Here is a 25,428-nt window from a genome sequence, read left to right as displayed (position 1 = left end):
GGTCTCTGTTCCCTGGCAGATTGATGGTTATTTTTAAAGGAACTCAAGCTGTAAAGTCAGTGTTTGTATGTATTTTATTAAAATAATTTTAGTTTTTTATAATTTTATGAGGGTGATTTTCTTGTAATATAAATTCTTCACAACACAAACTTGGAATGAAAAGATTTTATTTCTGTCATTTTATTTACCTTCCTTTACATTTTCCACATCACAGATTTTACGTGAAGTTAAATGCAGGATTTTATTTTATTTCTAATAAATTATTTAGCAGTTTTCCCTTATCTTAGATTCACTTGTTTCAGACTATAAGTAAGAGGGCCTTTATTTTGCAAGTAAACTCAATTAAAAAGGGAAAAGTTGATATATTCTAAAGATAAATAATATAGAAATATCTACTTATCATTCAGTTCTTATTCATTTTTTGCCTTTCCTTTTTTTATTAATTAAGAAATGTTTTCTTCAGAAAGTACAAAAGTGAAAAATGTGGGTACTTTTGGGTGATTATTAAGTAATTTAAAAATTCCTACATTATATATTAATATCTTGCAGTGTCAGTGATTAAGTTATATATGTATGTGTGTGTATATATATATATGGTCACTTAATGTCATTCTCAGAATATACACAGAGATTAACATTGTTTCCCAAGATCATTTTGCCAACATTTTCAAACATTAGATTAAAAATTACTAGGCTAGAAAATGATTCTGGAAAACAGACTTCATTTCTCATAAATTTGCTTTAGATTTGTGCCTGGGGTAGAAAAGGAACCCCTATCCCCACATGGCCTGTAAGAAAGAGAAAGCTCTAGCCAGGCCAGCGTGGACCCGAGTTCTGACTCCCATGGGGTGGCTGTGTGACCTTGAGGAGTCTAGCCTTCTGAGCCTTGGTTCCTCTTTGGTACAACGAGAGCACAGTGGTGCCTTCACATGCCAGGATGTCAGCCAGGCTTGTTGGGACTGTCCTTCCCATGCTACCCCTCTTCCCCCGTAGTCTATTGACAAGACCATTTACCATGAATCCAGTAGATATTTACTGAGCGCCCACTATATCCTAGGCTCCCATCTGACTTACGTTGGAAAAGGGTGACCCTGCCGCTGAGCTGAGGGTAGACCTGCAAGGGCGAGGGCTGAAGCAGGAAGACCAGGATGGAGGGAGTAAAGTGTGGAGAGGGCTGGAATGCTGCATCTGGTTTGAAGCTCAACCCCTCAGAGAGCCTTGGTAGGGTTTTGAGACACTGTCAGGCAGTGGAGATATTGAGGACGAGGCTCAGGAGAGAGGTTGGGGATGGAGAAATAAACGTGAAATCTGCCAATACTGTGTAAAGCCTGGAGACTGGTATGAGAGCAGAGACAGAAGAACAAAGGAGGAGGACTAAGCACTCTGGGGTGGCAGAAAAAACAGGTGCAAGAAAAGGAAAGTAAAGGGCCCCCTCCCAGAGAGGAAGCCAGGAGGCCAGGAAGGGAGTTCCTGAAGAAGGCTGGTTGACCAGTCAAAAAGGTGAGAGCTGTGGATGGAGCACTGAGTGAGGGATGGTCAGTGGCAGCCTTGATGAGCCCAGTTTTCGTGGAGTGATGGGAGGAAAGCCTGAAGACAGGACGTTTCAGAGAGAACCAGAGGCTGGGGATTAGAAATGTGAGCATAGACAACTTTTCCGCTGCACACGGGAATGGTAGCTAATGGGCCGATGTGGGCCAAAAGACAGTAGCTGTTGTTTTAACATAAAAAGCTAAGGTTTGAGTGGTGACGGTGCACCAGCGAGACGGAGCAGTAGGTGTGGGCTGGGTTTCACATTTGGGCTACATAGGTAAATACAACTCAGGCACAACTCTGATTCGTCCATAGGTATGAACAGAGAAGTGAAGAAAGAATAGGCTAACTATTTGAGTGTCCAAAACCCATTTCCTGAGCAAGCACGTCAGTAGTAGGCTGATGTTCTGGAAGAACTGAGTGTTCTTCAGAAGAACATGTGTCTGCTCCCTAGGTTCTTTCATGATGATGTAATTTCATTTTCTAAGACATACCTCAATTAGTTTTTTAAGCTGCTGTTTTGTGATTTCTTCTGGCTTGCATTCCCTTGTATAGTTGTTGACAGTGTCAGAGTCACTTCCCACACTCATTAAGCCCCCTGTGAAATAGGCAAAGCTGGTATTGTCTGCATTTCACAAATAAGGAAGTGGAGACCCAAGGGAGCTTGACTGCCCAACACCTGAAGAGTGTCTAGTGCACAGTGGCATCTGAAACCCAGGTCATACACTTTAAAAGGAAATAAAATGCACCCCTAGGTACAGCAATGCCGGCTGGTGTCATTGCCAAGTAAAACAGAGTGACCTCTGAAAGTGTTACTGCTCAGTGTAAGCCCAGCTTCAGGAAGGCCTGTGGCCTCCCTCCAAGGAAGGGACAAGGAGAGGGTTCAGGAAGCCCAGAGCCCTGGCTTCTGTACCTCTGTCACATGCCACAGCCACCAGGCCAGCCTCACAGGGCTTCGCTTCATCAGCTGTGAGCTGAGGGGTCCCAACGTCTCCCCACTTGAGGGCGCTTTAGACCTAACATAGCTTTAGTACAAAACTAATTTCAATTTGCCTATGTAGTTACTGTCTAATTTCATGTTTAAGCATTTCTGTCATCAGTATTCTTCAGTTACAAGATAACTTTATTTTGATCTAGAATGGAAAGGCGTATAGATCTCATTGTGTTGATGTAATAAACCGTGATAGTAGCTTATAAAAATGCGGAGTGTAAGAGTTTTTCTAAATGGTCTAAACTTGGAAACCCAAACCTTATTTGAATATTATTCAAAATGCTCCTGCCAACGTGGTGGGGTGGCCTAGTTAATTATTTGTCAGCAGATATAAATATAATTTAAGTTTTTCTTTGAATGGTGCTACTTCATGTAATATGAATATAAGGCATTTTCAGTTGTATTTTCCTCAAGAGACCCCTTAGATATTGATCAGTGGAATAAAGTTATTGAGCAGCTAGGAACACCATCTGCAGATTTCATGAAGAAACTTCAGCCAACTGTGAGGAATTATGTAGAAAACAGACCAAAGTATCCTGGAATCAAATTTGAAGAACTCTTTCCAGATTGGATATTCCCATCAGAATCGGAACGAGACAAAATTAAAAGTAAGATATCTTCTTGTACTTGTTTTCATAATCTGGGTGAATCTTTCGTTTTTCATGTTTACATTCTAAAATCTGTGAACACTGGCAGATAAAATAGTTAAATCCTCACGTAAAGCCATTTCCAGACTAGAATGAAGGCATTGCAGAGAGAAAGCAAAAGATGTAGTTTTGTCCTCAATAAAATGGCTTAACCGAAGCCTTTGGCCAAAATAAAAATATTCCCATCAGTCTGAAAGACTCTTCTGTTAATTACAGCAATTGGAATTCAAAAAGTTTTCAGGTTTAAAGACACTAGAATAAAGATCTAGCCTAGTTGAAGGGTCAGAAACCAAATTAAAGTAGTTCAGTAAAAAAGGCCCGCCCCTTCTCCTGTGCCCGTCACGAAAATGCAATTTAAGGGAGAATAGATTTGTTTCTCTCCACATCAAGGTAAACTGCACCTCAAGCAGAAAAGCCCCTCTCCCCTTTGCCTATACATATGAACTTGAATTGCCGAAACCTAGATGAGCCTTGTATTTAACCAAGTGATTGAACTTGTAGGGTTTTTTCTAACTGCTATTCTCGAGATTTAAAAAAAAAAAAATAGTGTATGTTGCCAACACTCTGTAAAGGTGGGCAAAGCAGAGGCACCTGCCAAGTGTAAGACTGTTCTGTGACTTAAAAGCTCTCTTCTCATTTTATTTTGCTGTGACATCAAGGAAGATGCTTGCCCGTGCTTCATGCCTGCACCGTTGGTGACGCCACCCTTAGCTCAGCTCCTGTGCCCTCCCTGACCTGGCTGCTGAGCCCGAGCCCATCCTCCTCTCCCAGACCTAGAAGCTGAAACCACACTTGAGATCCTGGTTTCTATGAAAGGGACTCCTTGATTCCTCTTAAAGAAAAAGGCTCTAATGATCTTGAACCTATCAAAAAAATCTCAAAGTTAATGCATCTTTGTGCTATTTGTGCTGTCACGTTTACATATTTTGCCGTGTATAATGCGCATTTTTTTTGCCCAAATTTGTGAGGGAAAAATAAGGGTTCACATTATACATGGGTAGTACTAATTCTGAATCTATACAAATGTTTTCAATTCTTTTATTTATGCTTATGAGTTAAAAGTGTAACTAGAAAAAAAAAGTATAACTCTAGAAATCAATAACGATGTACGTATACAAAATAATACACTGGAATATGATAATTAGTTGTTGAACTTACAATGAACTTGCAACAATGAAGAGTTCTTGGCCTTCTATGATGCATAAATATCGTAAATTTGTTACCGGTACATAAAATTTCTTATACCTTGTATCTGTTCTTGTGTTTTGTAATTATTTGTAATTATGGTAAAAATTTCTTGTACCATAATATGTTAAAAAATAAATGCTAAAATTCCTTTATAATACAAAAAACAGGTACCTAAATGTAAACAAATAAAAATTTGAATTAAAAAATTAAAAGGAAAAATTTTTTTACCTGAAATTTTGGGCCCAAAACGTAAGTGCACATTATATACTGGAGCACTTTATACACAGCAAAATACAGTAGTTCTTTATTGTGAGATTCTCAGATTAACAGCATTAGTTATTAATCTAATACTTATTTTCACTCTAGCAAGTCAAGCCAGAGATTTGTTATCAAAAATGTTAGTGATAGACCCTGACAAGCGGATCTCAGTGGACGAAGCTCTGCGTCACCCTTACATTACCGTCTGGTATGACCCTGCCGAAGCAGAAGCGGTAAGCAGCTCTGGTGGGAAGACTTGTGTGTAGAGGCAGGGCTTAAGTTACCTTGGTCTTATGTCTGTCAGTCTGGAATAGCTACATAAGGAGAACAAGTCCTAGAGACCATGTGACAGCGGTCCCCACTCCTTTGGGACACTTGTTGCTGAGGCTGTAGCTCAGAGTACCTTGGGAGTGAACATGTGCGTGCTGCGATAACATAATCACCTTTATGGATGCAGGTGCTGACGCGTGGTTATCATATCACCATTTTTAAGCCTCCATTGTGTACCTGGCAGTGTGCCTTAGGCTCTGTTTCCATCATCTCCTTTAGGCACCCAGTCAGTCTAAGACACTCCCTGAAAATCACAAGTCTGTCCTTCCCAGAGGCACTGCTGGGGAGCTCCACTTGGGAGCTGGCTCACCTGCGTTTCTCCGTAGCAGCACTGTTTGGATGGTCTTTAGCTGTGAGTGAGAGAACCACGTAGTGGCATGCTTTGCTTAGTTCATGCCATCAGTGGGGTACACATTTATGTCTTGGCCTATGGATTGACTGCCATTTTAAACATTGTTTTATATGAAAAGAAGCCGATATATAAACATGTGATTTTTAATCAGAGTTTTGGAACAGTGCATTGGTGAGTTGGGGGCTGGGTTTGGAGTTTTAGCGGGAAGAACTGCAAGCCTGAATACCTCTGTGTTGCCTAGCACAGTGCTTTGTCAGGTGGATCTCTAGGAAGCAGCCTGTGATGACTCATTTTATAATTACATTTGAGCAGATATCTTTAGAATATTTTGAGGTCATGTGATTATAAAGAGGACCATACTAGCTCTATTTTTGTTTTCATTAATTTTTTTCTTAATTATTTTGAAACTGATATAATACCACACTTGTGAAGAAGTCTTTCATAAGCCATATTTAAATAAAATTACATGCATATCATAAATCCATTAGGAGTTTTCCAAGTGGTTCTACCTTTTTCTTCATGCCTCATTATTTTGTGAACTGTTGAATTTACATGTAATTTAATTTTTAGCCACCGCCTCAAATTTACGATGCCCAGTTGGAAGAAAGAGAACATGCCATTGAGGAATGGAAAGGTAAGGACAGAGCTGATTTTGATTCTTACTTATTACTTGAAGTCCTATAAAGGGACAGCTTTTCACTTTCAACAGTAGCCTTTGGGGGCAGGGATGAGAAACCCTGCAGCCCATTCTTCTTCCCACTTCTCAGGAGAAGAACTTGAAGACAGCAGAATTAGAGAGAAACATGTATGAATTGTATATTATTTGCTTCAAAAGAAAAAAAGAAGGGCTTTTTCACATGATCGTGCATCATCAAATCTTGGCTTATAAACAAAACTCAGTAATTGTATCACACTTACCTTGATAACATGTTGCAAAATGTTGAGTAACCCCAATTTACAGGTCCCTGCAAAGCAGCCATGGGAAAGCTCCCTGGGGTCATGTGAACTTCTGCTTTATTTATAAGCTGAGTAGTTGTATATGTGTTTTAAAATAGAATTTGGGCAAAATTGCACATCAAAAATACGCAAATAGTTTTTATTGCCATTATAAGATTAACCAAACAACCCACAACAAACTAAACCAGTAATAAAGAGGCTAAACTAACGATTTTTCATTAAAAAGCAGAATCAGTAGTAATTGAGAACCATGGTCAGCACAGGTCAAGCCTGGTGATGCATCCAGCCCATGGGCCCACCAGTGCCAGTGATCTGCGTGCGCTCACACCCTGCAGGGCATTGCCTGAGGCCACCTGCGTGCGCTCACACCCTGCAGGGCATTGCCTGAGGCCACCTGCGTGTGCTCACACTTGGCAGGGCGTTGCACACAGTGACCTGCAGGGTGTCGCAGGCAGCCACACTCCATGGAAAAGGCTGGCTCATAGGCCTCAGGATATGCTTGCAATGTGCTCATTTTATTTCACGAATACTAAAATTTAAATAATAGTTTACTTAATAGGAATTCGTTTTTCTCAAAAATGAAAATTGAGGAAAACTGAGGTTGAAGCCATGAGATAAGTTAGGTATTTGGATTCATTTCTGGGAAATCTGGAGGGGCTCTAGCCCACACGTGGACGCTGGTCACGTTTGGAGAACCATAGTAATGACAGAGAAGCACGTGCAAATGGGTGTAAGAATACCAAACATTTTAAAATGTTCCGTGAGCACCACTTTGCTAGTTCTCTCTCTCCCCGCCCCCCACTCCTTCTCTCAAACCCCCTCGTGGATCCAGACCATCTATATTTTGGGCTGCCATCATAGTTGGGTTGAAAAGATGTAATGGATCAAAACATGGGTGTTTTGGCCTAGGTCAACTATATGTTTCTGAATTAACTGAATATCACAATTAAAATAACACATTGTGGTGCCCGTGGGGTGGCTCAAATTGGTTTGGAAACAGGGTTTACAGATGCAGGAAACTGGCAAGTCTATAACCTGCATTTCTGTTTGCAGAGCTGATTTACAAAGAAGTAATGGATTGGGAAGAAAGAAGCAAGAATGGTGTCGTAAAAGATCAGCCTTCAGGTTAGTCATCGTTTTCCTGGTGTGACACACTTTTCTGTCCTTGTTTGGCTTCTGTAAATGGCAGCATGCATTAACGCCAGCTTGGCTGGCACTGGATTTGAGAAGTGCTTGTGTGAACTAGTGTCCCCCATTCTGGTTTGTCCTGGGGGTGGCAGCTAACATTATACTGCAGGCCAGGCAGCAAACTAACATTGTTATAAACATTTGTGTTTCATCCTTGCAACAGCTGCTGTCAGCTCCACTTATAGATGAGGAAACTGAATTTAAAGTCTTTTCGATGTACATGACCCTCTTTGTACTGGCCCCACCCAGTTAAAAAAGAAAATTAAGGTGAATTTAGGTAAAATGGAATTTGGCTTTCTCTTGAGAAAATTGTTTATCTAGTTATCCCATTTTTCTCCTGGACCTACCTAGTGGTAGAAGCCTGACTAGCCACAAGGTAACTATATGGTCGCCAGAGACGTAACACATGGTCTTAACATACATCTGTAGGATGCTACCTGTTTCCTACATGAAACTCTTCAGTTACATTTATTCCCTCACTCCACTCCCAGTGGGAAGCGTGCATGCACACGCAGAGGTGTAGATTGCCCTGCTTCTTATTCTAGAATTTTCTACTCAGCGTGACATAATGTGTCAAGCATCCAGAGGTTATAGAACTTCAGCACGAGTTGAGGTACTTCTTGTTAACTAAGCACAAATTTCAGGCTGCAAACACTGACCTCTGAGAGCCTGGATGTTTAATTTTTGCTCAGACCAGACTGAAATATGGATAGTAGGAAATAGTATAGCTTCATTTGCCTTCAAATGTCCATTTGGGGGATTTCTAAGGAAAAAAAAGAAAAAAAGTTACTACATTTTTTTCTCTTTCTTATTTGTTTGTTTGTATACAGTCCTTATTTTAAAAGGTGTTTTTATTTGAAAAGAATTCTTTAAAGGTTGATGTTTTTTTTCCTTGGACTAAGTGTTTATGCTTATAATTGAAATGTCTGATGACGCTTGAGTCCTATTTGGGCCTAAGCCTTTTGTGATACTGATAATTTTAGGATAAACTCAGCAGTTTTCTTTTAATATCTTTTTTAAACCAGCAGGCATTTTTATGTAGTTAACATGATCATACATGAATGCATACATGGCGCTTAGCCACTGGGAAGAAAAAGAGAATGTTACAGGGGAGAACAGGAGTATTTGGGACTCAGAGCCTAAAGAAAGACGCGAGGAAAAGTTCAAAATGTACAGTCAACTAATTTCTTGTCTGTACTAATAGTTAGGATAGGAAAGTGCAAAAGGACAGCAAGGAGTGGCCCGAAGTCTCACTGCCTGGATTTGTAGCAGTGTCGTGCCTCAGGTTTTATGATGTTTGGTTTTCTTAGCACAGATGCAGCAGTAAGTAGCCACGCCACTCCTTCTCAGTCGTCATCCATCAATGACATTTCATCCATGTCCACTGAGCAGACGCTGGCCTCAGACACTGACAGCAGTCTCGATGCCTCGACGGGACCCCTTGAAGGTTGTCGATGATGAGTTAGGAATAGCAAGCTTGTCGTCAGTGAGGAAGTCTCGCCTCCATGGGCCTGAAATGCTCCGGAGTTGATGGAGCCACATAGAAAAACCCCATGTTCTGCATGTAAGAAACACGACGCCTTGCCCCTGCTCAGTCCGATAGGGTTGCCTGTCTAGATTATAAAATGAAGCAGGTTGTGTCTGAAGAAAAAAAGTGCAAGCCACATTTTTAGAGATTTTGTTCAAGGTCATTTCAGGTGAGCAATTAGAATGGATGAAGTTTTTTAAAGTTGTACGGTAATAGTAGTGACAATTTATCATCCTCAGTAACTGTTGGGACTTATATGCATGTGACCACAAATGCTTGCTCCGACTTGCCATCTAGCACTTTGGAAATCAGTATTTAAATGCCAAATAGTCTTCCAGGTAGTGCTGCTTCTAGAATTATCTCTTAATCCTCCTAAGTACTTTGGTGTCTGTCCAGAAAAAATAGATTTATGTGTATTAATTGGCCACCATCATATTATCATATCTCACCTTCTCTTATGGTATGATTTATTCTATCTTTTGTATTTTGGAAGGAATATAATTAAATCTATTTAATAAATGAAAAATAGAACTTTTCTTAAATTTGTCATGTTTGGGGCTGAGAATTATCCCTGCTAAAACCAAGACACTTACATGCATACTTTGTCCTCTCCAGATCGTCTTAGTCTGGGATGGCTGTACATTCAGCTTTACTATGTGATAAAATTTTAAGTTTTGTTTTGTGCTGCTTAAGTTACATATGCCTTTCAAATCCTTATTATTATTGACTTATTATTAATTTAAAATGTTACCTAGACATTCACCTTCTTTATTAGCCACCTAACAGTCCATTTCGATGATGGCAGATGGATCCTGAATCCATTACCTGCTGTTAGAGTAGAATTTTAGGAAACGATCACTGAAGGTGACCACAGGTGCCTACTCAGTGCTCGCTCTGCCTGAGCCGGGACCGGCCCGTTCTGACCTTCTGTCATTCACGGTGCACATGACCTCACAAGGCAGCGTTTCCCTTTTGCAACACAACAACGTTCTTACTTTCTCGCTTTACTGAAAGGTTTTCTCGCTTTACTGAAAGAAACCACCTGAATCCCCCATGGTCTGTTGTCGGAAGCGTTTTGATTCTGAACCCCTGCTTGTTGTCCTCCACTTGGTGGCGGCATCTCCTTTTCCTCAGGGAAATCATGAATGTTCTGGGAAAACTCTGCAGAGGGACATGGAGGAAATGCCCAAAAAAGTGGTGACTAACTAGTGAATATTTCCCAATTTAAAACTGCTCACCTGAAATTGATACTTTCAGACTTTTTGATGTGGAAATTATTCAGAATTCACTAAGATACTGAGTACTGAAGTGTCACTGCAGAAATGGAGTTGTAATGGTCACACTTTGGCTACCTGTGCTCATAATGCTTTTCCCTTGAGCTTATTCTGTTACAGATTCATATCTTGTGTTTAATTATTTTGGAAGCTGTTGGATCAACATTCTATAGAATTGGTCTTAGGAGGAACTTTGATAAGAAAGTTTATTATAAATATTATCTACAATATATGATTCTCTCTGCACCAGTTGTATCTTATCGATTGGTCTTATCACTGGAAAGTGGAACCTTTGATGAGCAAAATTAATATTGAAGTAATAAATCGTTTTATATTGTTAGGTTTAGACACATTCAAGTACAAGATGGAAACACTAACTTGGACTGAGGCAGAAGCATCTGTTACAGGACTGGGACAATTTTGGTTTTGGAGGCCTGATGATATAGTGAAGAAAGGTATCGCTATACATGTAAAAGCATCATAAAGTGGCCTTCTCTCTAATGTACATTCTTTAAAAAGACTTTACTAAATCTGTCTTTAAAAAGGAAAACAAAGAGAGGGGATTGTTTTTAAAATGCGTTGTCTACCCTGGGCTAATGTAAACGCAGCAGTGTGTTGAGGGCGTATTGAGGTCCCACTTACCAGGCACCATAGATGGAGCTGGGTGCCCCACAGATTGGCTCTCAGCTCTCATTGCTCTGTGTGGTCACGAAGAGAGCCCGCGTCAGCCTGGGCAGGTTTTCTGCCAAAGCCACCTTCCATCAGGTAGTGGAGAGTGCACCTAGGACAGGCCACAGGCTGCAGACCGCAGAGCTCCGTGGGAACGCCTCGCGGCTCCCGGGTCCTCCCTCCTGAGCAAGCTGTGCCGGGTCCTGCTGCAGGGCGCACGGGTTCAAACTGGTCACTATGGATGAATGCCAATGTGGATAAGAACTGAAAATGTGCTCCATTTACATCTTCTCTATTTTATTTTTGTAGTTTATATTGTACACAACCCTGGAAGTAACTATTTTGGACACATATTTTTATAAACCAGGTAATTTATTATTAGCCTGGAATTTGGAGTAGGTTTGTTTCGTTTGTTGGCTTTGTTTTCATTCAAATTGGAAATGACTGCCTCCTCTAGGCTGGATCTTGACTTCAAGCGCAGGTCCAGAGAGCAGACAGAGTCTGTCAGACTAAGCAAGCATTCTAGAATCACATGCTGCTCAGTGCTGATCAGCTGTGGTCCTGGAAATGCAAGTACCACTCAGTTCTTATCTTTGGAATGAAAAGCTCAGAGCTGCTGGGCTGAAAGGAGAAGCCCTCGGCAGAGCCGGTAGAGAACAGCCAGGGTCCCTAGTCGGAAGGCTGCATGCGATGCTGGTTCCACCCGGATGTGATGCTGAGAGTCCTGGTGGTGACGTCGGGGTCATCGGCTGATTGTTCATGTGACACCCACTGGTGTTTCATGTCGGTCCTAAATACAGGTGTGGCCTTTCAGATCACATCTCAAACGTAACATTGCCTAATGTTTTATAATAAAATATATTATGTGTGTTTTGATTGGTGAAAATAATACAGATATGTTTTAAAAGAGAAGTGTATAGCATGTCCAATTTTTGTGTGTTTTTAAGTGACAATTGACTGTATATTTCTACATCACCATCTCTGATTACAGATTTGACGTGAACACAGGTGGATGTTGGAGTGTCATCATTTCAATCAATATTAGCAAAGGTTTTTAAATTGAAAAGCAAAACCTTTCAGTTAGATCTCCTTGCAGAAACTATTCTGCAAGTTCCTGAATCTACGTCTTCAAAGTCACGCAGTATAAAATTACATATTCAGAGCGTTGGGGTAATCGTTTTCACACAAGGTGTAGCCAGGAGAGCCACTGGAGGTGTGCTCTGATCTTAGCCAAAGGCCCTCGGGGTGCCCAGGTGCTTGTGGTTTGTGCACGGGGTGGCCCTTGGATTTCACTTCGGGTTTCGAGGCACTTGAGGACATTCACTACTTAAAACCTCAGGAGTAGAGGGGCCCTTAGTGGCTCACTCTCTTTTCTCCACCTAAAGGGACGAGAGTCATTCCTGACCAATGAGTATCAATCTTATTTTTAAAGGTCTCTGAAGAGGGAAAACATGTCTCTTGGTATTCATCGGGGTTCCATTTGTCTATCTCACCCCCTTCCCATTTTCATTGTAGACCCTCCTGAAATATTTCTTATTTATTGACTGAAATGATACATGTGGGTGAGTGGGGAAAGGGGTAATATTTCAAAATAGCTGGATACCGTCCTGAAGATTCATTCTGTGGCTACTTGTGTGAATTTGAGCATAAGGTTACCTTTGACAATAAGGCAGTTCTTTGATATTTTTTGTTTTTAATCAGGAAACTTGGTAACTGAATCAGTAATAATAGTGACAGAGTGGCCAGTGACGTCTCCCCGTCACATGACCGTGATTTAAGAAGGATGCACCTGTCACGGCCATTGGGAACTTGTCATTCTCTGTGCCCTCAAGGCACAGGGCCACACACTCCTTCACAGTTTTAAATGAAGGTTTTGGGGCCCAGGGTCCTTGTGAGCAAGGGTGTTGGACACCACTCTTTCTCTGCCTTGGTGCTTTAGAGTTGGGGGAAAGTCAGAATCACTTCTCTACCCCCTCCCCCCTACCCCACATGATAACCAGGAGGCTGCAGCCCCTGGCCCAATCAGGAAGGGGGCCATAGATTTGCCCTCTGAGTGTTGATTTCACGCTTCTTTTAGTCATGAACACCGTTGAGACGCTAGTGAAAACTGATCCTCTCTCTAGATAAATGTCATGAGCACAGAATTTTGCCAAAGTTTCCAAAGAATCCTGGACCCTGGTGGAGGCCACATTAAGAGCTCCTTTCTAGAAACAGCTGCTACATGCTTCGTGTTCTTAGCAGGAAGTGGAGCCTGCAGGAAGGTTTCTGGGGGCCTTTTCTAGCTCTGACACTTTTGCACACAGTTCTCAGGACATCTTCACTCTGAACCCCAGCACTAGCCCCTATTCTTAGTAGGGGCCCAAAAGAGAACAGAGGTGCTTAGTTGCAATGAAATGGATTGTTTCCATCATTCCTTCCTTCCACGGTGCATGGTTGAAATGTAGGAGATGGAGGCTTGTAATACAGACTTCCTGGAAACAATTAAGTGCATCTCTTCCTTTTAAAGAAGTCATTCTGTGTGGAGCTTTGAAATAAATCCTTGACTTTACCTAAATCCCTATTTTAAATTGTTGATTTTCCAATAATATTGTCTCCCCTTCTCTCACGACTTCCCTGAGACTTGCTTAGAATTTTCACAAGTATGCTTTTATTTACACACTTAGATGTCATACAGAATGAGAATGGACGGAGACATTCTCTGGTTCACACCCCCATTCAGGGCAGGAATTGACTTGAAGAGGTCACCTGGCCTCTGCTCAGAAGGTTTTAATAAGGAAATGCCTTTGCTACTAAATTTTTTGTAGTTTTGACTGTTTGAAAGTTCTTTTATAAACTGAACTGAAACCTGGCTCCCACAGCTTCCAACCATGGGTAAAACAGAGTGAGTCGGACCCATCTTATGAGATAGGCTTTAATACGTTAGTTGGAAAGGTAAGTCTTCCCTTCTCTACATTAAACTCAAAGTTCTCCCAGCCCTTTCATATGAAAAAGCCCCAGAGCCTCACCTCCTCGGTGCATCCTAAAAGTGTGGGCCCAGAAGTCAACATAATATTCCAGATACAGCCTGAGCAGCGCGTGGTCCAATCAACGGCCCCCAGCTAATTAACGCAGTCTCGGGTGGTCTTCACTTTAACAGCAGTGTCACACTGGGAGCCTGGAGCCCATCAGAATTACTGGATTTTGTGATGATGCAGTTAATCCTGACTCTGTCATCCTTCATACGCGTTCTCTTGCCCAGCTTGTGACATCCGTCAGCTTTATGAGCATGAACATCCCTTCTGAAAATTCATCCAAGTGACAACTAACAGTCTTGAGTGGCAGAACAGCCTTAAGGCAGAGCCCAGCAGTCGCAGTGACAGGACCCAGGTGGCCAGCACTTTGTCACCTCCTCAGGGGGCCCCTCAGCTGAACAGTGTCATATTCAGCCCGTGTGCAGTGCTCTCTTGCCACGAGCTCTGCAAGAAGGATCTGGCCAAACATCGCGCAGAAATGATGAACACGCTCCAGCTGCACTCTCTGATCTACTTACTGGTCACATTTCAAGAAAAGAAATGAGTTTGGCACCATGCACTGGTTCTCAGAGTTCCTTCTTTATTTTCTCTTGGGGGGAGCCAGTGGGGAACGTCAGCTTTCTCTTCCACATCCACACATTTGATATCCTGTGGCCAGTTGTCCCAGTGTGTGCAGGTTGCTGAGAGGGGAAGGGGACAGGACAGAAGCACATGGTGGCCTTATTTTGTCTCGGTGTGAATAAGGAAGTGATGTCCTGAAGTCTGTGTATCCACGATCCCACAAAGGGCTGGGCGGCCTGACACCAGCAGCCCCGTCTGTGGGGCAGGGTTGGTCCACACTGGGTCTGACCTCAGTGCTTGGTCACCATGCCTTTGTTGAGTCTTTGTTTTTCTTTTCAACTAATAGCAGCCATGCTCTTGGTTTTCATTTGATTTTAATCTGGGCTAAAGCTTTATTCAGACTTTCACTAATTAAGTTTGGGCAGCTCTCCATTTCAAAGTTGATTTCTTAGGTTTTCTTAAGTAGTAAGTTATCATACTAAAGATGCTAAGGCATCTTAAATATATTTATCAAAAAGCAAGACAGAGTTTTGAAAGTGAGTTCAGTGTTCAACTTGGGAGCTTAACAAAAGAGCAACAGAGCAAGCCCAAAGACAGAAATGAGGAACAATAAAGAAAGGGGAAGGGACTAGAAAGCACATTGTTCATATGAACTTACTTAGTCCTCTCCACAGTTCTATGAGGTCGGTATTATTATCTCCATTGTAAAGTTGGGGAGCCAGAGGCCAGAAGAGGAGGTGAGTCCCCACAGCCATGTGTGCAGAGGCAGGGCCTGCGGCCAGAGGCTGGCACTAGGCCCATGCTCTTGGCTGCTAAGTGTTCTGGGGGCATCAAGAAAACCTGGAAGGACCGGTGACTATCAGAGAAAGGGAAGTGGTCATCAAAGTCAACCCCCACCCCCAAATACTCTCCAGAACACATCATCTTACGAGTCAGTTTTTACTCAACTTTCAAGACACAGACAAACCCTGTCTTACCCAAGATTGTCAAGCCACCCAACTCAGTGTAGGAGGCTGCTATCATCTTAATAAATTGGATAAGGACAGGTCAAGATCCCATGGCCTCTTCACAGATGCTAACTGAATCCATCATCTTATGGTTTATTCCAAAATGCAAGAGTGACTCAACACAACTGTTTCAATAAATAACCTATTTTTGGTTTTTATGCTCAGAAAACTCTGAACATAAAAAAAAAAAAACACAAACAAACAAAAAAACTTCCTTTGGCCTTTGGGGAGTGCAGAACTTATTCGGGGAAGAGCAAGAGAAGGCCACAGATGTCAAATGTCCCAAAACCACCTCCTGATGGAAACCGAGGGGAGGGTAAGGACACTGTCCATGTGCGTGCGTGCGTGTGTGTATGTGTGCAGGTGAATGTGTGTTCAGCGGAAATTCGTGGTATAACACCAGTGTGGTACCGCCTGGTACTCAGCCGAGCCGGAGCAGCTAGCGCTGTGGGGCTGCGTGCAATGAGAGGACACGGGCTGTGGACCAAGTGGAGCCTGCCAGCGCAGATGGGAGCTGGTACATGTCCTTTGGGCCTGCGAATCCCGCTCCCGCCCCCTTCTGCTCTAGAAGCGGTGAGCAGCCTGCGGAAACCCAATTGCCTCTGCACAAATCAAAATGCATCCTTCCGTACAAGGAGCATGTCAGGACCCCTCAGCTGGGCTGTGATGCTTCCCCAGGCTCCCCACTTGTAGGGCCCCTCCTGTCCCCTTGTTCCCTCACCCAACCACATGCCATCCTTTCATTTTCAACAACTGCCTGCCAAACCGCCCCTGTGCCATAACTAAGACACACATGCCTACCTCTGGAGACCACCCTCTAAGGCTGCAATCAAGTACTTAATCCAGCTGAGCTGACAACCAACAACCAAGGACAAGTTGCCTGGGCGAAGGACCTGATCCTGCAGACTTCACCCCCAAAAGGTCATTCAGCTCTGTCCCGTTCCCGACCTCATCACCACCCTGCCTGCAAACCAGCCCTCACACATGGGAACAGGGCCTCCTGGCCTCCACTCTTGTCCAGCTACTGCCCGGTCTTCATCCCACCCTGGAATGAGCCTCTTAGGATGCAGCTGTGACCACCGTGTGACTGCCTCCGTGAGTCCCCACTCCACGCTGCTCACACACACCTTTACTTGTACATGATCAAGGTGGCCAGTGTAACATTTCGGACATCTGAAACCACCCTCTGTGCTTTTTCTGCTGGTCGGTTCTAAACAAGCAAATGTTGGTAGGCCATGTTGATGCTGTGGAGATGGTGTAAGATACAGATTCCCGCCCCCCGCCCCCGACCTCTGAATCCCCGTCTGAGCAGGAACTTGGGCTCCCGTGTTGTACATGAGCTGCCAGGGGAGGCCGAGCACACGTCCACTCTGCCCTGCCTGGGCCCTGGCCGCCCGGCCTCACACCCACCCCCGCCGCAGGTGGGAAACATGCAGGATTTGGGTGCTGGCTCTGCTGTGCCACCTGAACAAGTTACCTGCCCTCTCCGAGTCTCTTGTGGAATGGTGTGTGGGTTTCCCACTACTGGCATTGCAAGTGACCACAAATACAGTGGCTCAAAGCAACACAATCATATGATCTTATGGTTCTGTAGGTCAGAAGTCCCGCACAGGTCCCACCGGGCTTCGAGCAAGGTGTCCGGAGGCTCTCGGGGAGAATCCGTTTGCCGGCCTTTCCCAGCTTCCAGAGGCGCCCTCATTCCGCGGCTGGCGGCCGTTCCTCCCACCAGAGCCAGCAGCATGGCGTCTGCAGCCCTGCCTCCCGGCTCACATCTTTCTCTGCCTCCCTGTGCCGCTTCTCAGCACCATGTGGCTCCCAGGGGCTCCCCTGATAATCCAGGATGCTGCGCCATCCCACAGCCCTCACAATCCCGTCTGCAAAGACCCCTTTGCCGTGTAAGGTAACAGTCACAGGTTCTGAGATGTGGATCTCTCTGGGGGCCACTGTTCTGCCCACTACAAATGGGGCTGGTCCCCCTGTACCCTTTTCAATCCACATCCTTGAGGTGGGCCCCGTCTTCTGCCTGCGTAAGCATCACCTGCAGCTCTTGTTACAAAGAGAGGAGGGCCACCCAGCCCGCACACCTGAGTTTTGGTGGGGTCTCGGGGTGCTGCCTTGCCTCAAGTTCCAGGTGATTCCTACGCACAGTGACATTTGACAGCCTGGATAAGTGAGATCTCAAGAGTGGCAGGTGCTGGGGTGCCTAGAGTGTGAGGATGCCTATGCCACCAGTCCCGCACCCAGAACCATCAGAGCGTGGGTGCTGAGGACCCCCAGCAGGTGTTTCCTGGGCCCTCAGATTTAGGCTCCCTGGATGCTGCCCTGACCCCAGAAATGGCTCCTCTGAAACTCAGTCTCTGCCTCCAAGACACTTCGGCTCCTCATGCCAGTGAACCAGTGGTCAGCAAAAGGCCGTCACTCTGAGGCAGGGTGACCACCCCCGCTATGCCACCTCTGCTGGCTGAAGTGCTGCTTGCAGGTGCAGAGACTCCGGGAAGGTAGGAGAGGAGGGGGACCAGGGACTTTCCGTGTTCTGAGTGTTCCACAGGGCAGTGGTCTGTTACAGACAAGTGTCACATCCGTGGCACCGTCTCACCCACCTACACTCAGCACAGCTGGGTGATGGCTCTGCACGTGGCCCACGGTGAGCTCATGCTCTTCTACCTCAGAAATTTTACTTGAGCTGTGCAAGTCCGCTCAGCCTTCCCGCAGGAGCAGCCGGGAAGTAGTGGGCATATGGACTGACTGACTGCAGAGTGACCGGACACTGCTGCACAGCTCCCCATGTGGAGAAGGAGGAGGATGGTAAATGTCCTAATAATGCAGCTGTTATGGACTGTCCCCTTGCGTTTCGCCCTCCCTGGAAGCCCCCCAAAACCACCTGTACCTCCTCTCAGGCTCTGCTTCTGGGGACCCCACCTATATCGCCTGCCTTTGTCCTAGGGCCAGCCCCGCCTGCACCCAGATGGGAATCAGACCCACACTCTTCCCCCCCACCACTCACACCACACACTAGACACACACATGCGCCACACACATGCACCATGTGTGTACATGGAACACATACCACAAGTGCACACACACGAGCACACAAATACATGCACACTCCCTGAATCCCGCCCACACTCAGTTAGGGCTCTCGTCTGTAAACAATCATGAAATGTGACTTAGTCCGTTTCGGGCTGCTGTAGTACAACGGACACTGTGGCTTCTATTAGGTTGGTGCAAAAGTAATTGCAGTTTAAAAGGTTAACAATTGCAAAAACTGCAATTACTTTTGCACCAACCTAATAAATAACAGAAACTTACCTCTCATTGTTCTAGAGGCTGGAAGGCTGAGATCAGGGCCAGCACAGCTGGGTTCTGGTGAGAACCGTCTTCCAGATTGCAGACGGCCGCCTCGTCGCTGTATCCTCACATGGTGGAAGCGGTGAGGGAGCTCTCTGGGGTCCCATTTATAAGGGCACTAATCCCATTCATGGGGCTCCACCCTCATGACCTAAGCATCTCCCACAGGCCCCACCTCCTAACACCGTCACCTGGGGGCTTAGGATGTCAGCATGTGAATTTGGGAAGACACAACATTCAGTCCATAACTGGCTGTGTCATGACTTTCTCCTGGAGCTTTACCCTTTTAATAAGTTTGAAGGGTTTTCACCAGACCCCAGAATGGACAAGTTATGGATTGCACCAATAAAATGCATTGGCCAGAGCCCAAAATTCTGTCTTCACTTTCCTCTGATTTTATCGGTGATACTGCTCAGCAGCCCTGCTTGGTGTCAGGCTCCCTCCTTCCTGAGTCACCTACTCTGGCTGAACAAAGAGATGGGGGCAGATGTACTACCTGGGCCTCTCAGGCTCTGGACGCTGTCTGAGTGTAGCAGCTGGTGCCCCAGGGTCCCCTTCCTTCACCCATGAGGGCCCACAACACACTCTGCACCCACAAGTCCAGCTGCCTTCAGGTGTCCTCCAAATACCCCTTTTGCCTCCCATCTCAGCAGATCTGCCGTTCACTCTGACCGGACCCCACCGCCTCTCACTTCTCACGTTCTCCCCATCTTCCCACCACCTAGTCCCGCGGCTTCTCTCCAGCAACAGTCCTCAGGGCTGCTCCCGCCCAGGTCTGTTCACCCACCCTGGTAGCTCCCTGTCCTCGTCGGCTGTCCCCTGCACATCGCCCTCCCTCCCAGCCTCCTTCAGTGCAGCCACTCCAGGCATGGCCTTCTCAGTGGACAAGGACCCCGCCCACTACCCCCACGCTGGGCTGGTGGGCAAACTCGGGTGGTCCCAAGGTCTTAGCCCAAAGTCCACGTGTCCAGAAGGGCCTTTCCTGACTCCTGCTGTGTCAGCCACCTCGCCCTGCACCAGTGACTTCCTGGCACCTGTGCTCTCTGAAGTGATTGTCTTCATTATTTTTCTGTGTGTGGTTAGTTTCCAGTATCCCTTCTCTAAACTGTGGACTTCAAGGTGGCAGGAACCCCCGTCCTACTTGCTACAGTTCTCCAGCCCCCAGCACGGTGCTTGGCACACACAGGCCCTCAGGAAAGGGTGTCTCGGGGGGGGTGGGCTGAACTGACAGCTCCCAAGTTGACTCACCCTCTGACCCAGTGTTCTCCGGACAATGTGGGTTTCAGCCCCTGGGAGTGGGGAGGCAGGCTGGGGTGGGGCTAGCCAAGGGCCTTGCTGGACAGTGTGCTCCCTGGTGGGCTGGGGAGGGGTCACGGGGAATACAGTGCCTGTGCTGGGCCAGGCCTCTCCCAGGGCCCAGCCAGTGGCCCTCAAAGCTGGGCTGGCTCAGAGCAGAACTCCACATGGGCCTCATGAGGTGACCTGACCGCAGCTAACCTGTCCTCCATGTTCTCCATGCCACAGGAGCCCTCAGGGACACGGCCCTTTCCCCTCGTCACAGGGCAGCCCAGTTGGGACATGAGCTGTGGCCACGTCCTCCCTCAGGTTCCAGCTGCACTGCTAAGCGCTGTCCCAACTCTAAGCACCCATCCCGCACTTGGCATGGCAATCGTGCCTCAGTAGCCCATGGGCCTTCGCTCACAGACGGCGTGGAGGGTGGAGAGAGACTGGCCCTGCTCCCCAGAGCCACACTTGGTCAGGAGGCCCCACAGCGCTGCTCAGGTCCCAGCATGTCACAGGGGGGTGACCACCTCTTCCAAGTTCTCTTCTGCAGCCTTCTCTCCTGAGGGCACTCTGGGTCTGGGCCTGACTTGAGGGCGAGGGACATGGGGTAGGCCCCAGTGCCTGCCCGTGACTCAGGCACGTCTATCTACCTGTCTCCCCTTCCCCTTCAGCAGCTTGTGCCTGGACATTGCTGTCTGGCATCACCCTCACTGGGGCCAGTCTTTGGACCTGGCCCATCTCCAGGCCCTAGTGCCTCCCTGCCCAGCCCGCCCAACCCACATTGGCCCTAATACATCTTTGGGCCCCAGCCACGTGCCTGCTTGCCCCAGGCCTTAGTTTCCCCAACTGTGAAAGCCATGGCTATAGTCTACTGGTTTTACTTGGCCGGTCTTCTAGAAACAGCCCTTGGGACATGCTTAGAGGAGTGCCCTTCATCTCCACTCTAGGAAGCCCACACCCAGGCTTGTTGTCCTCACTCTCCAGGTCTGCAGAAATGGCCTGAGCTGGGCTCCGCAGAACCCGGGTGCGGCCTCTCTGGGCTGTCACTGGAATTCTCAGGCAGGTGTGCTCTTTCTGGTGTCAACCAGAGGCTGCTAGGGACCATTCTGCTACAGAGATCTTGGAAGGTGGATTCTTATTCACATTGTTGAAAGCAGCATATCTTGGCTTTTTATGCTTCATGAGCCAATTCTTTTTGCTTAAGCTGGCTGGGATAGATTTCCTGCCACATCTCATGGGGCAGGTCCTGACTGAAGCAGAGGACAGATGTCCTCACCTCTATGCTGGGACAAACCGGGAAACTTATGATGTCCGGTGGAGACAGTTGCAGAAGGTCGCCAGACACTGTCCAGGCCCCCCCACCATTCTAAACGTGAAATAGTTCACTGTTATCCTCCTAGCCCCCCAGTGTCTTCAGAGAGGTGACCCACCTGCCACCTCCCTGCAGGCCAGCTCCTGGGCCTGCCCTCTCTCCCTCCCCCACGGAGGGCACTGGGTAGTGGGGGTCGAGTGCAGTTTCCCCGACCCCTTGATGCCTGCCTTGTGCCCACAGGACTCAAGGACACAGACAAATCAAAGTTCAGTGACCATGGCAGGAGAGCCCAGAGGAGCGGCCAGAGCCCAGCTTTGAGGAAAGGGGGTGACCCGGGTATTGGGATGCCAGGGGTTTGCAGGAAAGAGAATCGGTGGGGGTCAGTTCGGTTGCAGAGTAGGGCAGGAGCCGCGCTCAGGGGGCAGCGTGCGATGCCCTTTGTGGGTTGTGGCAGCGGGAGTGGGAGGCGAGCGGCAGCCAAGGGCCCTGAACGCAGGGCGCTTGACCTTGACCCTGAGTCCTGGAGCAGAGAAAAGGCGGGTGGGCAGTGCCATCAGGCTTTGAGAGGCCGCAGGAGCGGCGCGGGGAGGGAGCCGCAGCCCCACCCCAGCCGCGCTCCCCAGTGCGGCCGTCAGGGGGCGCTGCACCGCGCTGCTCCGGGCCCGGCCGCCAGCGCCGGGCTGGCTGCGCCCTGGAGCCGCGGGCGGCGGGCGGCGGGCGGCGGGCGGCCCCAGGTCCGCTCGCAGCGGGCACAGTGGGCGCTGCCCATGGGCCGGGCCCGGGATCCGGGCGCGCCGGGAGCCGGTGAGTCGGGGCCCCGCTGCCGGGAGGGACGCGGGCGCTGCGGGCCGGGGTGGGGCGGCAGCGGCGGGCGCGGAGCCGGAAGGTTGAGACGCGGAGGTGCGGGGCGGCGAGCCGGCAGGGAAGGACTGCGGGTGGCCGGGCCTCTGTGCGAGGACGCGCGGCCTGACTCGGGGCACAGGTGCCCGCGTGGTGACAGGGCGCGTGGCCGATCGGCTTGCAGGAAGGGGCTGCGGGGCGCGGAGCGTGCCCGGAGGGGCGCGGGTACGGGCGCCGGGTGATGCCGGGCAGGGAACCGGTGGAGGGTCCCCCGACCGCCGCGGGGAGACCGACTCTGTGCGCCCCCGCGGCTCCACTGGGCGCGAGGAGACGGCTTCTTCAGGCACCCGGGTGGCAGGAAAAGCCAGCCTGGACCCAAGGCCTGCACCTCGCGTTAGACCTCAGTTTCTTGGTCTCTGAAATGGGACCAGCATGGTGGGTGCTTGTGAAGTAGGGGAAGAGCCATGTCCGTGCGGGAAGAGGGTGCTGTTGTCTCTGAAGCTGGGATCAGATTGAGAAAAGGACCGATACTACCATCAGAGAGCGTGGGGTCAAGGGGTCAGCTCGGGATTCTGGGTGTGGCCCCCACTCAGTGACAGTGGGCAGGGTCAGGGGACTGTAGTCCACTCCTGTTTGTGGTCAGGTGAGGAAAGGGAGGCCTGGAGGGAATGCTTCCGACCCTGTCCCATACTCAGCATGGGGGCAGTGTGGAAAGAACAGACATGGCAGCTTGGGGTGGTGGAGGGGCTCACCCTAACCCCCTTCCTCCTGCTTCCTGGAAGTGGTGAGGCAAGAGTTCTGCTGAGCTTCAGGAGCCAGAGATGCACCTTGGGAAGATTTACCTGCCGGCAGGTGCTGTGCTCTCTCTCACAGTTGAAGTTAACTGAGGCTTAGAGAGGTGACAGGACTTGTTCAAGGTCTCAGGACCATGAAGTGGCAAAGCTGAGGTTTCAACAGTGGTAGGACTGGCTCCAAAAGCCATACTCCGGCCACTGTGCCAGGTAACCAGTAGAGGCCTGCAGCTGTCCACTCACTCACCCAGAGTATTCATTGGGCTCCTACTGTGTGTGCTCTGCTCCTGGCTCCAGTAAATGCTTACAAGCAGATGTGGGAGAGGGAAGCTGAGCAAGTGATCAGAAGAAAAACCGAGGTCATGGCAGAGGATAAGTGCCAGGAAGAAAATAAAACAGGGTAATTGGGGTGGAGAGAGACTGGGGTGGGGGCAGAGCCTTAGCCTGCTCAGGGAGGATGGCCTTTATCAGTGACCACTGGCTAGGATGTGAATGGAAGGGTGGAGCCCACTGTAAAGGCCTGAGGGAACAGCAGGTATGTGGCCCCTAAGGCAGACACAGGTGGTGGGTGGGAAAAGCTGCAGCAGAGCCAGTGAGGGGAGCTGTGGGGTTTGGATTTTCCTCTGGTGCAGTGGAAGTCTGCAGGAGGGTTTAGAGTTTGAGAATTGAAAGGAAGGAGAGGATTAGGGGGTGAGGGGTTGGCAGGAGAGGGAGCAGGGAGGAGGCTGCTGGAGTTGGTCAGGGATTTTCCAGAAGGAGTCAACAGGCTGCCCCATATGGGGCCCACCCCATGGGACTGCAGGCACAGGGGTGCCTCCTCCATCCTGGCAGGTCCTGGAGGGTGATGAGGGTGGGCTGCAGCCCTGCCCATCTCCCGGTGTCCTCCCAGGGGCGTCACCTGCCCTCTCCACCCTCCCTGTGCGCAGAGTTTGCAGAGATAAGACTGGATGCTGAGTGTTTGGGCTGGTCTCTGCATCCTTTTCTCATATTCCCATAAATCTTTTAGCATTGTTCCAGCTCTCACTTATGTTTTGACCCAGACCTAGGGTCAGCAGTTCCTGCAAGAAGCCATGGTGCCTTTTAGTGGGGGGTGGGTTTGAGAAGCCAGGATCTGGGCATTAGATTTGCTCATTGCTACCTTGGCGACATTGCCTCCAGGCCTTCTCAGTAGACTGAGCCCAGAAAACTTTTTTTTTTTTACTAAAATTTAATATCTCCATCTCCTTTCTCCCACAGTAAGAGCCTGGTTCCCCAAAACATCACCATACTTAATCATTTGCTTAGTCCTGGAATGCACCCAAAATAATTTATGAATCACTACATCCAAATCACTACCAACCCAAAATACTAGGTCAAGTTCAGGATTTCTTTGGGCGTGTAGTCAGCACTGTGTGAACATGTTACCAGTTAATATGCCAGTTTAATATTCCATCTGTTTGTTTGCACACATTTTAGTTATTTTCTTTTAGTTTTTATGATAATTTCACTTTTTGAGAAAAGTCCCTGTCTCTTCCTCCTTATTCCCACAGTGTGAGTAACCATTTGAAATCTGGTTGATCTGTCCTGGGTTTCTTTGCAGAACAAGCCATTTGTGCACTATCACAAAAATTAGCATATACATCTCCTTTGCACCTTGCTTAACAATATCCCCTTGCCAGTTCCTAGAGACTTTCCTCATTCTTTTTACAGCCACTGTATGGCCATACCATACTTATTCACCTGTGTCCTATGAGTGGACATTTGGCTTCTCCCAGGCTTTCGTTATTAAAAATAATGGAATAATGGATAACCTTGCACATAGGTTGCTTGTATTTGTGGAGGTGTGTCTTTAAGTCTTGGAAGTAGGAGTAAAAAATCTGTACTTATTTTATTGGCTGTTCCCAAATTCCCCCTCTCCCAAATTTTACACTCCTACCAGTAACATATGACAGTGTCTGTTTCCCCCTTGGCCTCACTGATCTGAGGGCCAGAAAAGAGTATTTAAATGCATTTTAATTTACATTTCCATTTTATGAGTGAAATTGGACATCTTTTCATATGTTTATGAGTCATTTGATTTATCTTTTTCTGTGCATTGCCTGTCCATATATTTTGCCCATTTCCTATTGGATTTTTGGTGTTTTTTTCCCTCTTGGATTTAAAAGTTTATTTAAAATACATATTAGAGAGATTATTAGTGTTTTATCTTTGTTATATTGCAAATATTTCTCCCAGTTTTTTTTTCCTTTGTGTGTGGTGGATAGTGGATTTTGCCATTTAAAAGCTTTCCATTTTTATGTCATTGATTTAATCACTCTTGTAGATTTTGAATCCTAGTTAGAAAGGCTTTCTCATACTTAATTGTAATGAATTTACCCATTTT

At 47.3% G+C, this 25,428-nt stretch overlaps 2 protein-coding genes across 11 annotated transcripts in view; both read left to right on the top strand.

The window, feature by feature from the left end:
• Positions 1-11,784, top strand: part of MAPK9 (mitogen-activated protein kinase 9) — a 49,322-nt gene extending 37,538 nt beyond the window's left edge. For 5 of the 7 annotated variants that reach the window (XM_033096080.1, XM_033096083.1, XM_033096081.1 and 2 more), the window contains 5 exons: positions 2,947-3,129; positions 4,723-4,847; positions 5,867-5,930; positions 7,307-7,378; positions 8,757-11,784. In XM_033096080.1, coding sequence (XP_032951971.1) covers positions 2,947-3,129; positions 4,723-4,847; positions 5,867-5,930; positions 7,307-7,378; positions 8,757-8,899 — 587 coding nt within the window. In that variant the 3' untranslated portion in view covers positions 8,900-11,784. Of the gene's footprint in view, positions 1-2,946; positions 3,130-4,722; positions 4,848-5,866; positions 5,931-7,306; positions 7,379-8,751 lie in introns of all 7 variants that reach the window. The other 2 variants (XM_033096084.1, XM_033096085.1) reach the window with 1 other exon arrangement.
• Positions 11,785-22,139: 10,355 nt separating this feature from the next.
• RASGEF1C (RasGEF domain family member 1C) overlaps positions 22,140-25,428 on the top strand; it is a 91,569-nt gene continuing 88,280 nt past the window's right edge. For 2 of the 4 annotated variants that reach the window (XM_033096684.1, XM_033096682.1), the window contains exon 1: positions 22,158-22,239. The gene's annotated coding sequence lies outside the window, so the exon portion shown is untranslated. Of the gene's footprint in view, positions 22,240-25,428 lie in introns of all 4 variants that reach the window. The other 2 variants (XM_033096685.1, XM_033096683.1) reach the window with 2 other exon arrangements.

Source organism: Rhinolophus ferrumequinum, chromosome 24 (assembly GCF_004115265.2).
Source record: "Rhinolophus ferrumequinum isolate MPI-CBG mRhiFer1 chromosome 24, mRhiFer1_v1.p, whole genome shotgun sequence".
NCBI classification, from domain to species: domain Eukaryota; kingdom Metazoa; phylum Chordata; class Mammalia; order Chiroptera; family Rhinolophidae; genus Rhinolophus; species Rhinolophus ferrumequinum.
The sequence above is the reverse complement of the archived record's forward strand: the minus strand, read 5'-3'. Positions and strand labels throughout refer to the sequence as shown.